The 16,538-nt window shown below is 45.3% G+C and overlaps 1 protein-coding gene across 3 annotated transcripts in view; it reads left to right on the forward strand.

Moving 5' to 3' along the window:
• Positions 1-16,538, forward strand: part of ZFP91 (ZFP91 zinc finger protein, atypical E3 ubiquitin ligase) — a 1,914,309-nt gene that overhangs the window by 272,268 nt on the left and 1,625,503 nt on the right. For all 3 annotated transcript variants that reach the window (XM_044084130.1, XM_044084129.1, XM_044084128.1), the window contains exon 2: positions 6,750-6,778. In XM_044084130.1, coding sequence (XP_043940065.1) covers positions 6,750-6,778 — 29 coding nt within the window. The remainder of the gene's footprint in view (positions 1-6,749; positions 6,779-16,538) is intronic.

Consider the following 16,538-nt stretch of genomic DNA (forward strand, 5'->3'; position numbering starts at 1 on the left):
GTAGGTACACAACTGTACTTTTTGTTTCCAAACCTCTCCATGTCTTAAATATGGATAAATAGCTTTTTTTTAAATCTGTACATTCTAAAGGGTTTTAAGACCACTAACTCTGCATTTTTCATCCCGGGTAAGTAAGGAAGACCTGTTTCTAAGTAAATATTGTGTATATACTGTAGGAATTGCATTGTCTGTCATAACCACCATAGCAAATTTTTACAAAGACCGTGTAGAACATACTGCTCAAAGGAGTTACTGTTGCTGTGACCTTTCTCAGGAACATCACTATTTGAGATGCTGTTACAGGAACATCCACTACCATCTTTTCTAGGTGGACGAGTTGAACATATTTCCTGGTTCCAGGCAGGTTTTGCCATTGCAGTCCCAACTGGCCTGTGAACTCCAGCAGTGCAAGTCTTTGGTCAGTTCAGGTATTGCTTTAGTACTTTTTCATATGTTTTTGAATCGAGCATCAGCAGTTTAGTATTGCATCCATAAACAGGTCCCTTGAGATGCATCCATAAGGCAGTCCGGTCCAACTGTAGAAGGACCAGAAAATTCTTAGTTGTGTAGGTCTTGACTAAAGCTATTCCATTTGTTTCTTTGGTACGTTTGTGTATGAGGAGCCACTGCTGAGCATCTGGATCTTGTCAAGGCTTCATATTCTGCTACAGTATACTAAGTGATTGTTGAATGATTGGGGATGGTGGTCCATGTGTTTTATTGCTCTGATGGTATTTTTTCCCCCTTAGACTAGATAGGTGTTTGCAATATTACAAAAGGGCAAGAATGGCTTTTCCCACGACAGTCCAGATCACTGGTTTGGAAGGAGAGTTTTAATGTTGGCAATCATTTTAAGTAATTTGTATGTAGGCACACACATGATGCGGAAAGGTACCACTTTGGAAATGTTTCATTGTAGGGAATGACTCCTTGTGCATTATATATAGGGGCTGTCCTAGTAGTGGAACTAATGATGTTCATCGTGCATACAGCTGCAGTCATAACAGATGGGTTTTCCTGCCGTCAGGCGGGTCCCCGGTCGGCCGAATTCCAAAGTCTAGGTCCGGCGTCTGTTGTCGTCGCTTCTTCCCTGAAGTCAGTGCGACGGGTATAAAAGAACCAGCCAACGCCATTTTCTTCAGTCTTTCTTGCAGCGCGGTGCCCGAAGCAGAAGCAGTTCGCAAGTGCCGGTCGGCCAGCTCCTGAGTTACGAATATCTGCAACCGAAGTCTTCTTGAAAGCTAAGTACCCCGTTGGGGAAACTTTTCTTGCCTCAGACCGATGTCAGACCAAGTTAATAATTGTATTTCATGTGGGAAGCAAATACCGCATAAGGATTTTCATTCCCTCTGCATTCCTTGCTTAGGCCCAGACCACGACGTCTCGGCCTGTCGTTTTTGTGCTACATTCAACAAACGCACCATTAAGCGTCGAGCGGACTTCGCTCAGCACTTTTTTGGCAAAAAAATTTAACTACATAATGTTGTCGGATACTCAGACTCCAGTTTTGACTAAAAGACGCAAAGATAAGGACCAACACACGAGGTCTGCGGCCTCTACCGACACCACGCCAAAGCCGACTACAGGTGGTCCGGTTCTCAGCGAGGCGCCTACGCAGCCCCTAACTACTGACGACACTTCATTGGCGGTGTCTTCTGTACCCGAGGTCGCAGGCTGTTCGGCCCACACCCCGACTACAGATACCGAAGCCACTCTTGGCAGTGAAACTCAGTTTAGACAGGTCTGCCTCCTCTCAAGGTGTCTTCAGGCCTTCCTCTTCTTTTTCCATCAAGGCTTTCACTAAGTCTAAGACAGCCATGCATGCTAAAAAACAAACCCCACAGGGCCCTTCTCAAGGCCCCATGCCTAAAAAGCAGATGCTCAAAATGGCTGAGGACTTAATTACTCTTATCAGGGGTTCTCAGCCCCCCCCGGAAAAAAGGCCCAGAGCGGAGGAAGAATCCCCCTCCTCGGACCAGGCCTCCATTATTTCAGAACATTCTGATGACCAGGAACATTCATACTCCCCTTTTGAAGATTCTGATGCAGAGGAGTCCATTTCTTCTGTCTCCCCCTTTGAGGATTTCTCTTTTGGGGAAACCTTGCATACCTTGAGGGAACACTTCCATTGGGAAGGCCAAGAGTACTCAGACTCCAAGAAAAGGCTTAGGGATTTTCTCTTGCTCCCTCAGCACAGGCCTCTGGCTATACCTCCTGTCTTAGATATCCTTGATGTATATTCGGAGTCCTGCCTCAACCCAGATTCTTTGCCTCCAGCTCCAGTCAAGCCTGACAGGTATTACTGGGTTCCTGACTCACACCAATTCTTATACAAAAGCCATGCTGCTGACCCAGAAACTATCTCACAGGGCCCCAAGGGAATTAAGGCCTCCACTGCTAAAAATCCATTACCTTCAGAGAGGGATTCCAGAGCCTTAGAAAGGTGGGGGAAAAAGGTATACACCTCGGCCACCTTATCCATGAGGGCATTAAACTGCCAGTTCCATATGTTAAAATACCAACAGTTTGTTATCACAGTTGAGAAGCAAAATGTCACAACCTGAACAACCAGATTTGAAGGAGTTGCAGGATTTGATACATAGTACAGAGCAAGTAGGTAAACATACCTTGCAATGTGGTTTTGATGCTTTAGAAGCCTCATGTAGAGCTGCTGTTACAGGATCAGTCATTCGTAGACATGCTTGGCTTAAAGAGCAAACCTTACCAGATCATGTCAAAGCTAAATTACTGGATGCACCCCTGCAAAAAGATGTATTGTTTGGTGTTAAAGCTGAGGAGGTATTAAAGAAAATGGAGGAAAAGGCAAAATCAATGCAAACAGTGAAAGATTTCCTACAGGTACAACCTCCACGTTTCAGTAGAAATTGGCCTTCAAAAATTTGATCCTTTCCAGCCACGGACAGACCCCAAAGAGGTAGATACAGGCACCCGAGGGGTAGAGGGCAATCTCAAGGATCGTTTAGAGGCAGACAATGGCAAGCACCTACCCAAAGAGGTAGTGAGGATAGTTCACAGCCATTCAGAAAGCAGAACCAATGACTTTCCCCTTTGCATGCCAAGCAAAGCTCAAATGGCAGCACCTTTAGGCGGGAAACTGGCACTATTTTCAAAAAAAATGGCATATTGTCACAAAAGACAAATGGATCCTGGACATTATAGACAGAGGCTACAGATTCCACTTTCACACCCTTCCAAAAATGAGAGGCATGCCAAACCTGCCACACAATCAAAGGGCAGAGGCACAAAAACAAATTTCAGATCTCATGGACATGAAAGCTATTCAAGAGGTACCTGCACAAGACCAGGGTCAAGGTTTTTATTCCCGACTATTCCTGGTACCAAGGAAGGGCAAAGATTGGAGACCTATTTTGGACCTATCCATCCTAAACACTTTTTTACTCGTGCCAAAATTCAAGATGCTCACATTACAGCAGCTTCTTCCCATGCTGGGCAAGGAGTCTTGGCTGGTAACATTGGACCTCAAGGAGGCATACCTGCATGTCACAATCAGACTAGATTGCAGAAGATACCTCAGATTTCTTGCAGGTTCAACACATTATCAATTCTCTGCATTGCCCTTTGGCTTATCTACTGCTCCCAGAGTGTTCACGAAATGCCTGGCATCAGTAATTGCCTACTGCAGACTGCAAGGGATACAAATATACCCATATCTGGACGACTGCCTGATCCAAGTGGACAGCAAGCACATACTTCTGAAACATCTGGCTTTTGTAATAAGGTTGTTGAACTCCCTGGGATACACAGTCAACAAAAGGAAATCAAGGCTACTACCATCTCAAACAATAATTTTCCTGGGTGCCAACTTGGATACTAACACCCAGATGGCCTACCTCACGCCAGAGAAACAAGGGCAACTAACTCAATACTTCAGAAAAATGGCAACTTTCACCAGGCTGACTGCAAGGAAAATCCTGCAGGCTCTGGGATTCATGGCATCTTGCATCCTACTAATCCCATGTGCAAAGCTGCATATGAGGAAACTTCAATGGTACCTGAAAAACCTATGGTCTCAGCACAGCCCCAGCTTGGAAACAATAATACCACTAATTCCATGTCTTCAAAAGGAATTTCTGTGGTGGGCTCAAGCATGCCAAAGAAACGCAGGTCTCCCATTCTGCAAGCCTCAAGCAAGTCAGATCATCACAACAGACGCCTCGGATTACGCCTGGGGGGACGCACATGACAAATCGGTGCATTCAGTTCAGATGGTCCCAAAAGGAAAAGCACCTGCACATCAATCAAAAGGAAATGCTAGCAGTAATAAATGCTATTATAGCTTTCAAAGACCTGCTGCATCCAGGTCAACTATTGATAAGGACAGACAACACCACAGTAATGTGGTACATAAACAAACAGGGAGGAACCCATTCATACCCCCTATGCAGGCTGGCCATGTCACTTTGGAACATGGCCCTGGAATTACAAATCGAACTTCAAGCACAGTACTTGCCAGGCAAGGAAAACACACTGGCAGACAACCTAAGCAGAAATATGACAGATCCACACGAATGGAAGTTGCATCCTCAAGTTTTTACGGAGATAATTCAAGCATGGGGAAGGCCAGACATAGATCTCTTTGCCTCCCACAAAAATCACCAATTGACAAAATTCTGCTCAAGGACTTTCCATCCACAGGCCTGGAGAGTGGAAGCTCTCCCTTTCAGTTGGACAACAATGACAGTTTATGCCTTTCCGCCTCTTCCTCTGCTGCCCAAAGTTCTATTAAAAACCAGAGCAGACAGACCAAAGATGATTCTCATTGCTCCAGACTGGCCAAGACAGCACTGGTACACACTCCTGAGTAGCCTGACGCATTCCCCTCCATGGACCCTACCTCTAATGCCTCTTCTTCTGACTCAGCACAGCTTCAAAACTCTTCACAGTCAGCTGAAAACACTCAATCTGGCCGCATGGAAGATTCCTTAACATCACAACAGACCCTACTCTCCAAGGAGGTGCAGGATGTCATTTTGGAGGCCAGAAGGCCGTCTGCTAGAAAAGCTTACTCCGCAAAATGGAAACGGTTTTGTGCCTGGAATGAGAAAAAGGGCCAGAATCCTGGAAAACTGAATTTACCTCAAATATTACAGTATCTAGCTGAGCTGCTAGGCAGTGGACTTTCATTCTCCTCCATCAAAATCCATGCCTCAGCCATTTCTGCAGAATACAACACTGCTCCACCTTTATTCTCTCACCCCCTCTTAAGACAGTTCCTCAGAGGGGCAAAGAATATAAACCCCCCAATGAAACAACCAATACCTGCTTGGAATCTCAATTTCATTCTAGAAAAGCTGACCTTGCCTCCTTTTGAGCCAGCTGCCTCAACAAAATTGCAATATTTGTCCTGGAAAACAGCTTTCCTTCTGGCTATCACCTCCGCTCGTAGGGTATCGGAACTACAAGCCCTCATGGCTGTGCAGCCTTTTATCTTCCATCAGGACAGAGTTTCCTTACGAACCAACCCGTCCTTTATGCCAAAGGTGGTATCCAGGGTAGCTTTGAATCAGGCGATACACTTAGTACCTTTTACCCTAATCCTAAAAACAAAGGGGAGAGACTACTACATTCCTTGGACATCCACAGACAGCTGCGTTATTATTTGGACAGAACAAAGCCTTTCAGAAAATAGGAACAGCTCTTTGTGTCCTATGCTATAGGAGCTCAAGGGAAGCCAATTTCCAAACAGACAATCTCAAAATGAATAGCCCACTGCATACGCTTTTGTTACTCTTTTCATGGTAAAACTGTACCTGCAGGCATCAGATCTCACTCCACAAGGGCCACAGCTACGTCTGCAGCTTTCCTCAGAGGAGTTCCTACCAAAGATATTTTTGAAGCAGCCACTTGGAGTTCTGTACATACCTTTTCCAAACACTACCACCTACCATTATACTCCAAAACTATAGCAGGCTTTGCCACTGCAGTCTTGCAGGGCATTCTGGCTCCTCCTAGTTTCACCTAGTGCCTACCACCCCTTTCTTAGCTTTGGGATTCTACCCATCTGTTATGACTGCAGCTGTATGCACGATGAACATAGTACAGTTTTGTACCTACCATAAATGTAGATGTTCGAGTGCTAATACAGCTGCAGTTCAGGTTTCCCTCCCTCCTTCCCCTCTTGGGACAGGCCTATTGGCTAACACTTCCTCATACAACCTGATTGGGGTATTCTTTTATGGTGTATTTGCTTGCAACTACTGTATTTTGATTATATTGCATTGCTTTATTACACAAATTTATGTATTGCCTTCCTTCTGGGGGCACCTGACATCTGGGGCCTTCCTTCTGGTGGCACCTGACATCTGGGGCAAGAAAAACTGAAGAAAATGGCGTTGGCTGATTCTTTTATACCCCTGGCGCTCTCACGTCAGGGAAGAAGCGACGACAACCGACGCAGGACCTAGACTTTGGAATTCGGCCGACCGAGGACCCGCCTGACGGCAGGAGAACCCATCTGTTATGACTGCAGCTGTATTAGCACTCGAACATCTACATTTATGGTAGGTACAAAACTGTACTTTTTCCTTGCTAATGTAAAATAAATGGTTATTCTGTGTAGAAAGTCATGCATTTCCTAACTGAACTTGTACTTTCTCCTGCCACTTTGTAGTTTACCTGCATCTTGTCTGTTATGATAGGTAACATCTCTTTTTCATCTCGATGATATACATGTCGTAGTTGAACATGCTCCTTTTCTTTCTTCCCAGGTATGAAGACTCAAATGAAGTTCTTAAAGGTAAGCTAGACTTCCTTCGCTGTATGCTTTTGTCAATCTGGTACATGTTATAAAGTAAGACTGTAGCAGGAGTACTCGCATATATTCTGGTTGGAAAAAATCTGGAAGGTGTGAAGAGAATGGTGGGAAGCAAGAAAGATAACAGTTGACTAAAGGTGGACATAGTTGCTTCCTATGTGTAGGCATACAGAAGTGCTCAAAGGAAAGATGAGGACTAAAGTGCTGGTGCTTCTTTCCTGTTTAAAGTATAACTGTGTAGTTGTAGCAGTCCCTTCTACTCACCAGAATTATCACCACACTGCTCACAGTTGCACACGCACTAGTGCACTTTAGGGGAGACATGGCTGCAGAAGATGACATAGATGTATTAAACATGGTCTGCTTAGGAGTGAGAGCTGCCAATGTGAGAGTTGCTAATGTGTAGGAATTGTTTAACCAGCCAGTGTCTTTCCATTGATCCACTGAGGGCGAAGTTCATTTTCAGTGCCTTGACCATGTTGCTAATTAAACTATTGCTCTAATTTTACACCCCCCAAGACTTTCTGTTCTGGTGTTGCAGATGTTCTTCATATTTCACTGTTGCAGTCATCACTCTTGGGTTATCTGCCCTCAGTCAGCCCAAATACCAGAGTTATAGGATTTCTGCGTCGGATGCTGTCGCTTTTTCCATGACGTCAGGGGTATAAAACAGGCAGCCAACGCCCTTACATCAATCTTTCTTGCTGAGGATGAGCCTGAAGCAGAAGAATTTCACAAGTGCAGGTCAGCCGCTATTTGAAATTTTTACTTTCGAGTTTGTAATCCTGAAGTTTTTTAAAGCTAAGTACCCGTTGGGGATCCCTTTTTCTTGCTCTAATGTATGTCAGAAAAAGTTAACAATTGTTTTGCTTGTGGAAATCAAATAACTCGGAGATTTTCATTCTTATTGTGTCACCTGTTTAGACCCAGACCATGACGTTCCTCACTGTTAGTTTTGTCCCTTGTCTAACGCCCAAACCATTCATTGTCGGGCTGTCTTTATCGGTAATTATTTCGCTCTCGTTCTCCATATTCCAAAATGGATTTGATAAGCCATCTGACTACCGATCTTCCGAAATAATGTAAAGCTAAAGACTGAGACGGACTGCATAGGTCCAAAACTGTCGACAATGCTTCCGTTAAGCTAGTAGCCAGTTTACTGGTACTCAGTGAGGCATCTTTGCAGCCCCTGATGCCTGCTTCTACAGATTCGCAGGCCTCTGCTGAGACCCGTTCAGTATGCTGTGAGATGCTTCTTCGACTATGGAACCTGCGGATGTCTCTGTCTTGGATGGGTCCGGAGCCACTGTGTAAGCACTGGCTTCTGCGGGTGTATTCCGACCTACCGTTGTTTGAATTAAACTTGACTTTGTTTTTAGCTAAAACTACTGAGTTTCTGAGGCCCAGAGTATGCACTACACCTAGAAAACAGACCAAAGCGCATGCTGAAGTTCCTGTGCCACAAAAACAAATGCTTAGAATGGCTGAAGACCTTATTACTCTAATTAGGGGACGCCAGCCTTCCCCTGCTAAGAGACAGAATTTTTTCATTCTGATTCTACAGACCAGGAGTCCGATGACTCTGACCCTTCTGTTTATCAGGACATGCCCTTATCAACCTTTGTGGATTTAGATGCAGAGAAATCAATTCCCTCTGCCTCCCCTCCAGAGGATTTTTCTTTTGGTGAAACCTTGCATACTTTAAGAGAACATTTCCACTGGGATTGCCAAGACTACCCTCAGTCCAAAGAGACTCAGAATTTTTAGAGTTGCCTCAGCACCGGCCTCTAGCTATACCCTCTGTCCTGGATGTTGTAGATGATGATGTTTTATCAAATCCAGTCTTACTCCAGATACTTTACCCCCGGCTCCTAGGAAACCAGACAGGTACTAGAGAGTACCTGATTCCCACAAATTTCTCTTAGAGTCCTACTGCTGATCCAGAGATCATTTCCCAGGGACCTAAAGGTATGAAGGCTACTACAGCCAAAAAATCCTACCCCTTCAAACAGGTATTCCAAAGCTTTAGACAGATGGGGTAAGAAGGTATATACCTCTGCAACTCTTGCCATCAGGGCCAGTTTCACATGTTGAAGTACCAGCAGCATATTATGGAACTAATTAAACAAAAAATGGTGTTACTTCCAGATTGTGCAGAAAGTAAAGATTTACAAGAGCTAAAAATACATTCTGCAAACCAAGTTAGTAAGCATACTTTGCAGTGTGGCTTTGATGCCCTAGAAGCACCTTTCAAGGCTGCAGTCACTGGGTCTGTACTGAGAAGGCATGCTTGGCTGAAGGAAGAAACCTTGCCAGATCATGTCAAATCCAAATTACTAGATGCTCCTTTAAATAAGGACTGTTTGGCCCTAAAGCAGAAGAGGTTCTTAAAAAGATGAAAGAAAAAGGTAAATCTATGCAAACTGTTAGATTCAGTAAGTATTGGCCTTATAAAAACTGGTCTTTTCCAGCCCCTTCCAGGCCTTCTCAGACCAAACCCAGGGGAAACAGGCCACCCAGACTGCCGTCTCAGGGTATGCAGAGATCTAAATAATGGAGTGCCCCTGCCTCAAACACAGAGCGTAGTAAGCCGCCCCCTTATGGAAAAAGTTCACAGTGACTTTTCAATTATCCTTCCCAGCCCTGCCCAATTACTTTTGTCCCTAGGAGGAAAGCTTGCCCTTCATGCAAAAAACTGGATGTCCATTACTCAGGACCGATGGGTCCTAAACATTGTATCCCAGGGGTACAGATTCTACTTCCGTACACTGCCAACCCCAAGCAGGTTTCCAGACCTTCCTCCAAACCAGTGGACAGTGGCTCAAAAGCAAGTACTATCCCTGCTCAATATCAGAGCTGATGTCCTTCATGGATGCATCTGCAGTCATAACAACTGGGTTGTCCTGTCGTCAGGCAGCCCTTCAGTCGGCCGGATTCCAAAGTCCGGGTCCGGCTTCGGCTGATGTCGCACTTCACCCGACGTCATCTCTGTTGGTCTTCGGGTATAAAGGCATCAGCCGACGCCATTTTCCTCAGTCTTTCTTGCCGCGTGGCCAAGCAGAAGCTGTTCGCAAGTGCCGGTCGGTCGGATCCAGAGATTACTTCTACCGAATACTACTTCAAGACTTCTAAAGCTAAGTACCCGTTGGGGACTCTTTCTTGCCTCAGCCGATGTCAGAAAAAGTTAATAATTGTTTAACCTGTGGGAAACAAATACCTCATAAAGATTTCCACTCTTATTGTCTGCTTTGTTTAGGCCCAGCCCACGACGTAGCAGCCTGTTCGCCTGTCGTCTTTCAACCGGCTAACGCTTAGGCGCCGGTCGGAGTTTGCAGAACAGTTTTTCGGTTCTGATTTTGCGTACATTATGCCGTCGGATCCTCCGACTACCCAATCTGCCAAAAAACGCAAAGATAAAGACCGACACTCGCGGTCCGCGGTTTCGGCCGAAACCATGGCTAAGCAAACCGCGAGTGTCTCGGTTTCGGCGAAACCGAAAACTGATCAAAGTACAGCTGAATCTATCTCTACAACTGAGGCCCCTGCTACCACTCTCGAATCGGCCTCAGAAATTTTATCCACTACGGTGGTTGCCACTGACTTATCAGACACCATCCCCTTGGATGTCTCTACCCCAGCACGTGGTGCTGCTAGGCCTCCAGCAGCCATGTCCATTAAGGCCTTCGCCAGGGCTAAAGCAGCCAAGACTACTAAAACAGTGCCTGTTAAACCCCCCACAACCAGGCCCTCTTCTAGTTCTCAAATGCTTACTTTGGCAGAAGATTTAATTTCTTTAATTAGAGGATCTCAATCTCACCCAGACAGGGCCTCTCAGCCCCCAGAGAAGAGACCTAGGGCAGAGCCCCCTGAACCAGTGTCCTCTGATGATTCTGCTGATGAATCAGACATAACTGACCAGCCAGAGGCTCCTTTCTCCAATTTTGAAGATTCTGATGCTGAAGAATCCATTCCAGCTGCTTCCCCACCAGAAGAATTCTCCTTTGGGGAAACCTTACATGCCATGCGAGAGCAGTTCCAATGGCAGCAACAGGATTTTTCAGACTCCAGAAAAGACTTAGGACCTTTCTGCACCTTCCACAGCACAGGCCCTTAGCTATACCTCCTGTTCTCTCTGTGGTGGATGATGCTTTCAATGATGTCTGCTCCGCTCCAGATTCTTTACCCCCAGCCCCTGCCAAACCAGACAGATTTTACAGGGTGCCAGATACTCATTACCACCTTTACAAGGTCCCTCCTGCAGACCCGAAACTATATCCCAGGGTCCCAAGGCAGTAGCCGACCACAGCTAAAACCCTATTCCTTCTGAAAGGGAAGCAAGGTCATTAGACAGATGGGGTAAAAAGGTCTACACTTCAGCTACTCTCTCAGCTAGAGCTTTAAACTGTCAGTTTCACATGATACAATACCAAGAGTTTATGCTTGATCAGTTAACTAAAAAGCTAACCACTGATGAATCTCTTGATCAGAAATATGTATTAGAAATGGTAAATAACATACAACAGGTTAGTAACCATTCCTTAAAATGTGGCTATGATGCACTGGAGGCTTCATTTAGATCAGCCATGACTGGCACAGTGATAAGAAGGCATGCATGGCTAAAGGAGCAAGCTTTACGGATCATGTTAAAGCTAAGTTGCTAGATGCTCCTATGGATAAGACAAGTTTGTTTGGTACACCTGCCCAGCAGGTTATGAAGAAAATGGAAGAAAAGGCAAAATCTGTTCAAACGGTTAAAGATTTCTTGCAGGTTCAACCCCCAAGGTTTAGCAGGAACTGGCCTGCCAAAAATTGGTCCTTTCCTGACTCCACAAGATCTCAAAGGGGCAGGAATAGACGTTCCAGAGGCAGAAACCAATCCAGAGGAGGTGCCTACAGAGGACGACAGTGGCAAGGGAACAGCAGAGGCACAGACACAACCACTGCCACTACATCAGCACAACCACAGTGACTTAACCCTAAATCCGCCTACCAGGGAACAAATAGCAGCTCCTCTAGGCGGAAAGTTAACCTTATTTTCAAAGAACTGGCACTACATAACAAAAGACAAGTGGATTTTACAAACCATAGATCAAGGTTACCGGTTCCACTTCCACACTTTACCAGTCAAAAGAGGAATGCCAAATCTACTTCCAAATCAAAAAACAGAGGCTCTACAACAGATAATGGAGTTAGCAAACATGAGAGCTGTGGAAAGAGTGCCAACAGCAGAGCAAGGAAAGGGGTTCTACTCCAGACTATTCCTAGTTCCAAGAAAGGAAAAATGTTGGAGACCAATTCTCGACCTGTCCACCTTAAATACATACATCATTGTCCCAAAATTCAAAATGCTGACCCTACAGCAACTTCTTCCCATGCTGGGCAAGGAGTGTTGGCTGGTAACTCTAGATCTCAAGGAGGCATACCTGCACGTCCCCATTCGACCAATCTGCAGAAGATACCTCAGATTTCTTGCAGGATCAGAGCACTATCAATTCTCAGCATTTCCCTTTGGCTTATCTACTGCGCCCAGAGTATTCACAAAATGCCTGGCATCAGTAATCGCCCATTGCAGACTACAGGGAATTCAAATTTACCCATACCTGGACGACTGCCTGCTACAAGGGGACAACAAAAGCAAGCTGACAACAGATTTACAAAGGGTCATTTACTTTCCACAAGCACTGGGATACACAGTCAATTTACAAAAGTCAAGGCTGATACCATCCCAAACAAGGACATTCTTGGGCGCGGAATTGGACACAGTAAAACAAATGGCATTCCTAACTACAGAAAAACAAAAAGAGCTCCCTCTTTACTTCTTGGCACTAACAAAACTGAACAAGTTAACAGCAAGAAAAGTACTGCAAGCCTTGGGCTTCATGGCATCATGCATAATCTTGGTCCCATTTGCCAGACTACATATGAGAAAACTACAGTGGTACCTAAAGAATTTATGGTCCCAACACAGACACAGCTTAGAAACAGAAATCCCACTAATTCCATGCTTAAAACAGGAGTTCCTATGGTGGGCTCAGGCATGCCAGTCAAACCCAGGCCTACCCTTTCGCAGATGTCAAGCAAGCCAGACCATCACAACAGACGCTTCAGACCTAGGATGCCCACATGCTGGACAAATGCGTGCAAGGATTGTGGACACAGGATCAACTTCACCTGCACATCAACCTAAAAGAAATGCTGGCAGTAAAACTGGCAATCCAAAAGTTCAGACCATTTCTCAGAGGGCCAGTTGATGATCAGGACAGACAACACCACAGTCATGTGGTACATCAACAAACAGGGAGGCACTCATTCATACCCCCTATGCAGAATGACTTTGGAGCTGTGGACCCTGGCACTCAGCTACAACATCCAGTTACAGGCAATATTTGTACCGGGAAAAGAAAATACTCTAGCAGACATATTAAGCAGAACCACATCGGATGCCCACGAATGGAATCTGCACCCGGACATCTTCAAGACCATCTCAAAGAAATGGGGAATGCCTCAGATAGATCTATTCGCATCACCTCTCAATCACCAGCTCAAAAAATTCTGCACAAGGACATTCAACCCACTAGCATGGAAAGTGGATTCGCTCTCCTTCAGCTGGAAAGGCCTAACAGCATATGCATTCCCACCTCTTCCCTTGATACACAAAGTACTACTAAAAATCAAGGAAGAACGTCCAAGGATAATCCTGATAGCTCCAAACTGGCCAAGACAACACTGGTACCCACTACTGAGGAGCATGTCTCGGAACAATATGTGGCAAATACCCCTGATGCCTTTGATGTTAACTCAGAACAACTACAGCATCATACATCCAAACCTAAAAACGTTGCAACTAACTGCATGGAACATCACATAGCAGCAGCTAATCCAGAACTTTCCCAAAGAGTTAAAGACATTATTCTTGAAGCACACAGACCTTCAACAAGAAGGAACTATGCTGGAAAATGGAAAAGGTTTGTCATTTGGAGTACTGAAAGAGGAAAAGATGTGTCAAACATAGATATGCCCAACATTCTGGAGTATCTGGCCGAACTTCTTCATTCAGGCCTGTCCTACTCCTCCATCAAGATACATGCATCAGCTATTTCAGCAGAATACAGCTTTGATCCACCTGTTTTTAGCACCCTTTGCTCAGGCAGTTCCTCAGAGGAATCAAGAATGTAAAACCTCCAAGGAAACCACCATTACCAGCTTGGGACTTAAACTTTGTGCTAGAAAAGTTGACACTATCACCCTTTGAACCAGCAGCAACAGCAGACCTACAACACCTGTCATGGAAAACTGCTTTCCTACTGGCAATTACTTCAGCAAGGAGGGTTTCAGAACTACAGGCCTTAATGGCAGTGCAACCCTTCCTAATCTTCCACCAAGATAGTGTCCATGAGGACTAATCCTACATTTATGCCTAAGGTGGTATCCAGAGTGTCTTTAAACCAGGCAATCCACCTACCTACCTTCTTTCCCAACCCACAAAACAGAGGGAAAGAATACTGCATACCTTGGATGTACATAGACAGCTACGCTACTACTTGGACAGAACAAAAGTAGCAGAAAGACTGACCAACTTTTTGTAGCCTATGCAACAGGAAGGGAAGGAAAAGCTATTTCCAAACAGACAATCTCCAAATGGATAGGAAATTGCATACGATTCTGTTACTCCTTCCATGGAAAACCAATTCCACAGAACATAAGACCTCATTCTACAAGGGCAACAGCCACTACCACAGCCTTTTACGAGGAGTGGCAACCAAAGACATTATTGAGGCGGCTACTTGGACCTCCGTGCATACATTTGCCAAGCATTATAATTTGCCTCTATATTCCATATCCCGAGCAGGGTTTGCCACTGCTGTACTGCAAGGGATCCTAAACACACCATAATCTACTTTTATCCTCCTCCCCTAGTTGGCTATGGTATTCTACCCAGTTGTTATGACTGCAGATGCATCCATGAAGGACATAGTACAGTTTTGTACCTACCATAAATGTAGATGTCCGAACTGGATAGCATCTGCAGTCAGGATTACCCTCCCTCCTTCCCCTCTGTGGTACTCCTAGGGTGTTTACCCTCCTAATAGCTAGCTGTTGGGGGGGAGTCTTTTATGGTGTATTTGTTTGTATATATGTACATGCTTATCCTTGTGTTTACCTCTATCTTTTTGGAAACATTGGCATCTATCCAAATTTTAGCCTTCAAGAGGGCTACTGGCATCTGGGGCAAGAAACACTGAGGAAAATGGCGTCGGCTGATGCCTTTATACCCGAAGACCAACAGAGATGACGTCGGGTGAAGTGCGACATCAGCCGAACCCGGACTTTGGAATCCGGCCGACTGAAGGGCTGCCTGACGACAGGACAACCCAGTTGTTATGACTGCAGATGCTATCCAGTTCGGACATCTACATTTATGGTAGGTACAAAACTGTACTTTCAGCCTGTTCCAGTAAAACAAAGGGGGCAGGGTTTTTACTCAAGACGTTTCCTGGTGCCCAGAAAAGAGTGCTCTGGGCGCCCAATCCTGGGATCTATCAACTCTCAACACCTTTCTGGTGCTCCCAAATTTCAAGATGCTTACCTGCAACAGCTTCTTCCTATGCTAGCCAAGGATGTCTGGTTTGTCACTCTAGACTTAAAAGAAGCTTATCTGCACATCCCCATAAGGGAGTCATGCAGAAAATATCTACGCTTCAGGGCAGGCTGTATGCACCATCAGTTCTCTGCAGTTCCCTTTGGCTTATCTACTGCACCCAGAGTATTTACTAAGTGCCTGGCTCCAGCCATTGCATACTGCAGGCAGAGAAATATCCAAATTTTTACATATTTGGACGACTGCCTGATTCAGGCGGACAGTCAGGAATTGCTACTTCAGCACCTGGCAGTTGTAGAAAGCCTTCTCACTTCATTGGGTACACCATCAACGAAAATAAATCACAACCGGTGCCCAGTCAAAAGATTGTATTCCTGGGAGCAAGCTTGGACACAACTTCCCTGATGGCATTTCTCACTTAAGAAAAACAGGTCTATCTGACAAACTACTTCAAACAAATGGCCACCAGAACCCAGCTATCTGCAAGAAAAATACAGCAAGCCCTAGGGTTCATGGCCTCATGTATTCTGCTAATTCCATATGGAAGACTGCATATGAAGAAACTTCAATGGTACTTAAAAAGTCTTTGGTGCCAGCATTCTCAGGACCTGGAAACAGTCATTCCAATCATACCTTGTCTAAGGGCAGAATTTGTTTGGTGGGCAGAAGCACGCAACCACAACAAGGGACTGCTTTTCACTCAACCCCTCGCCGCCCAAACCCTGACAACAGACACATCAGACTATGCATGGGGGGCTCACATGGCAGGCAAATGCATTCAGGGCCACTGGAGCTCAGCCCAGATTCTCCTGCACATCAAAAAGAGATGCTAGCCATACAGAATGCTTTGACAGCCTTCAAATACCTAATCCTTCCAGGACAACTGCTTATAAAAGCAGACAACACCACAGTTATATGGTACATAAGCAGGGGGGAACCCATTCTTACCCACTCTGCAGGTTAGCCATGGCCCTGTGGGACACCGCTTTGAGCAAACAAGTGCATCTACAAGCTCAGTTCCTGCTAGGCAAACAAAATTCACTGGCAGGTGACTTGTGCAGAAATCTCCTAGACCCACATGAGTGGAAATTGGTGCCCTTCACCTTCAACCTTCTGATCCAGAGATGGGGGGCACCGGAGGTG

The sequence above is a fragment of the Protopterus annectens genome, chromosome 9.part0 (genome assembly GCF_019279795.1).
Source record: "Protopterus annectens isolate FY-2018-M chromosome 9.part0, PAN1.0, whole genome shotgun sequence".
Classification (NCBI taxonomy): domain Eukaryota; kingdom Metazoa; phylum Chordata; order Ceratodontiformes; family Protopteridae; genus Protopterus; species Protopterus annectens.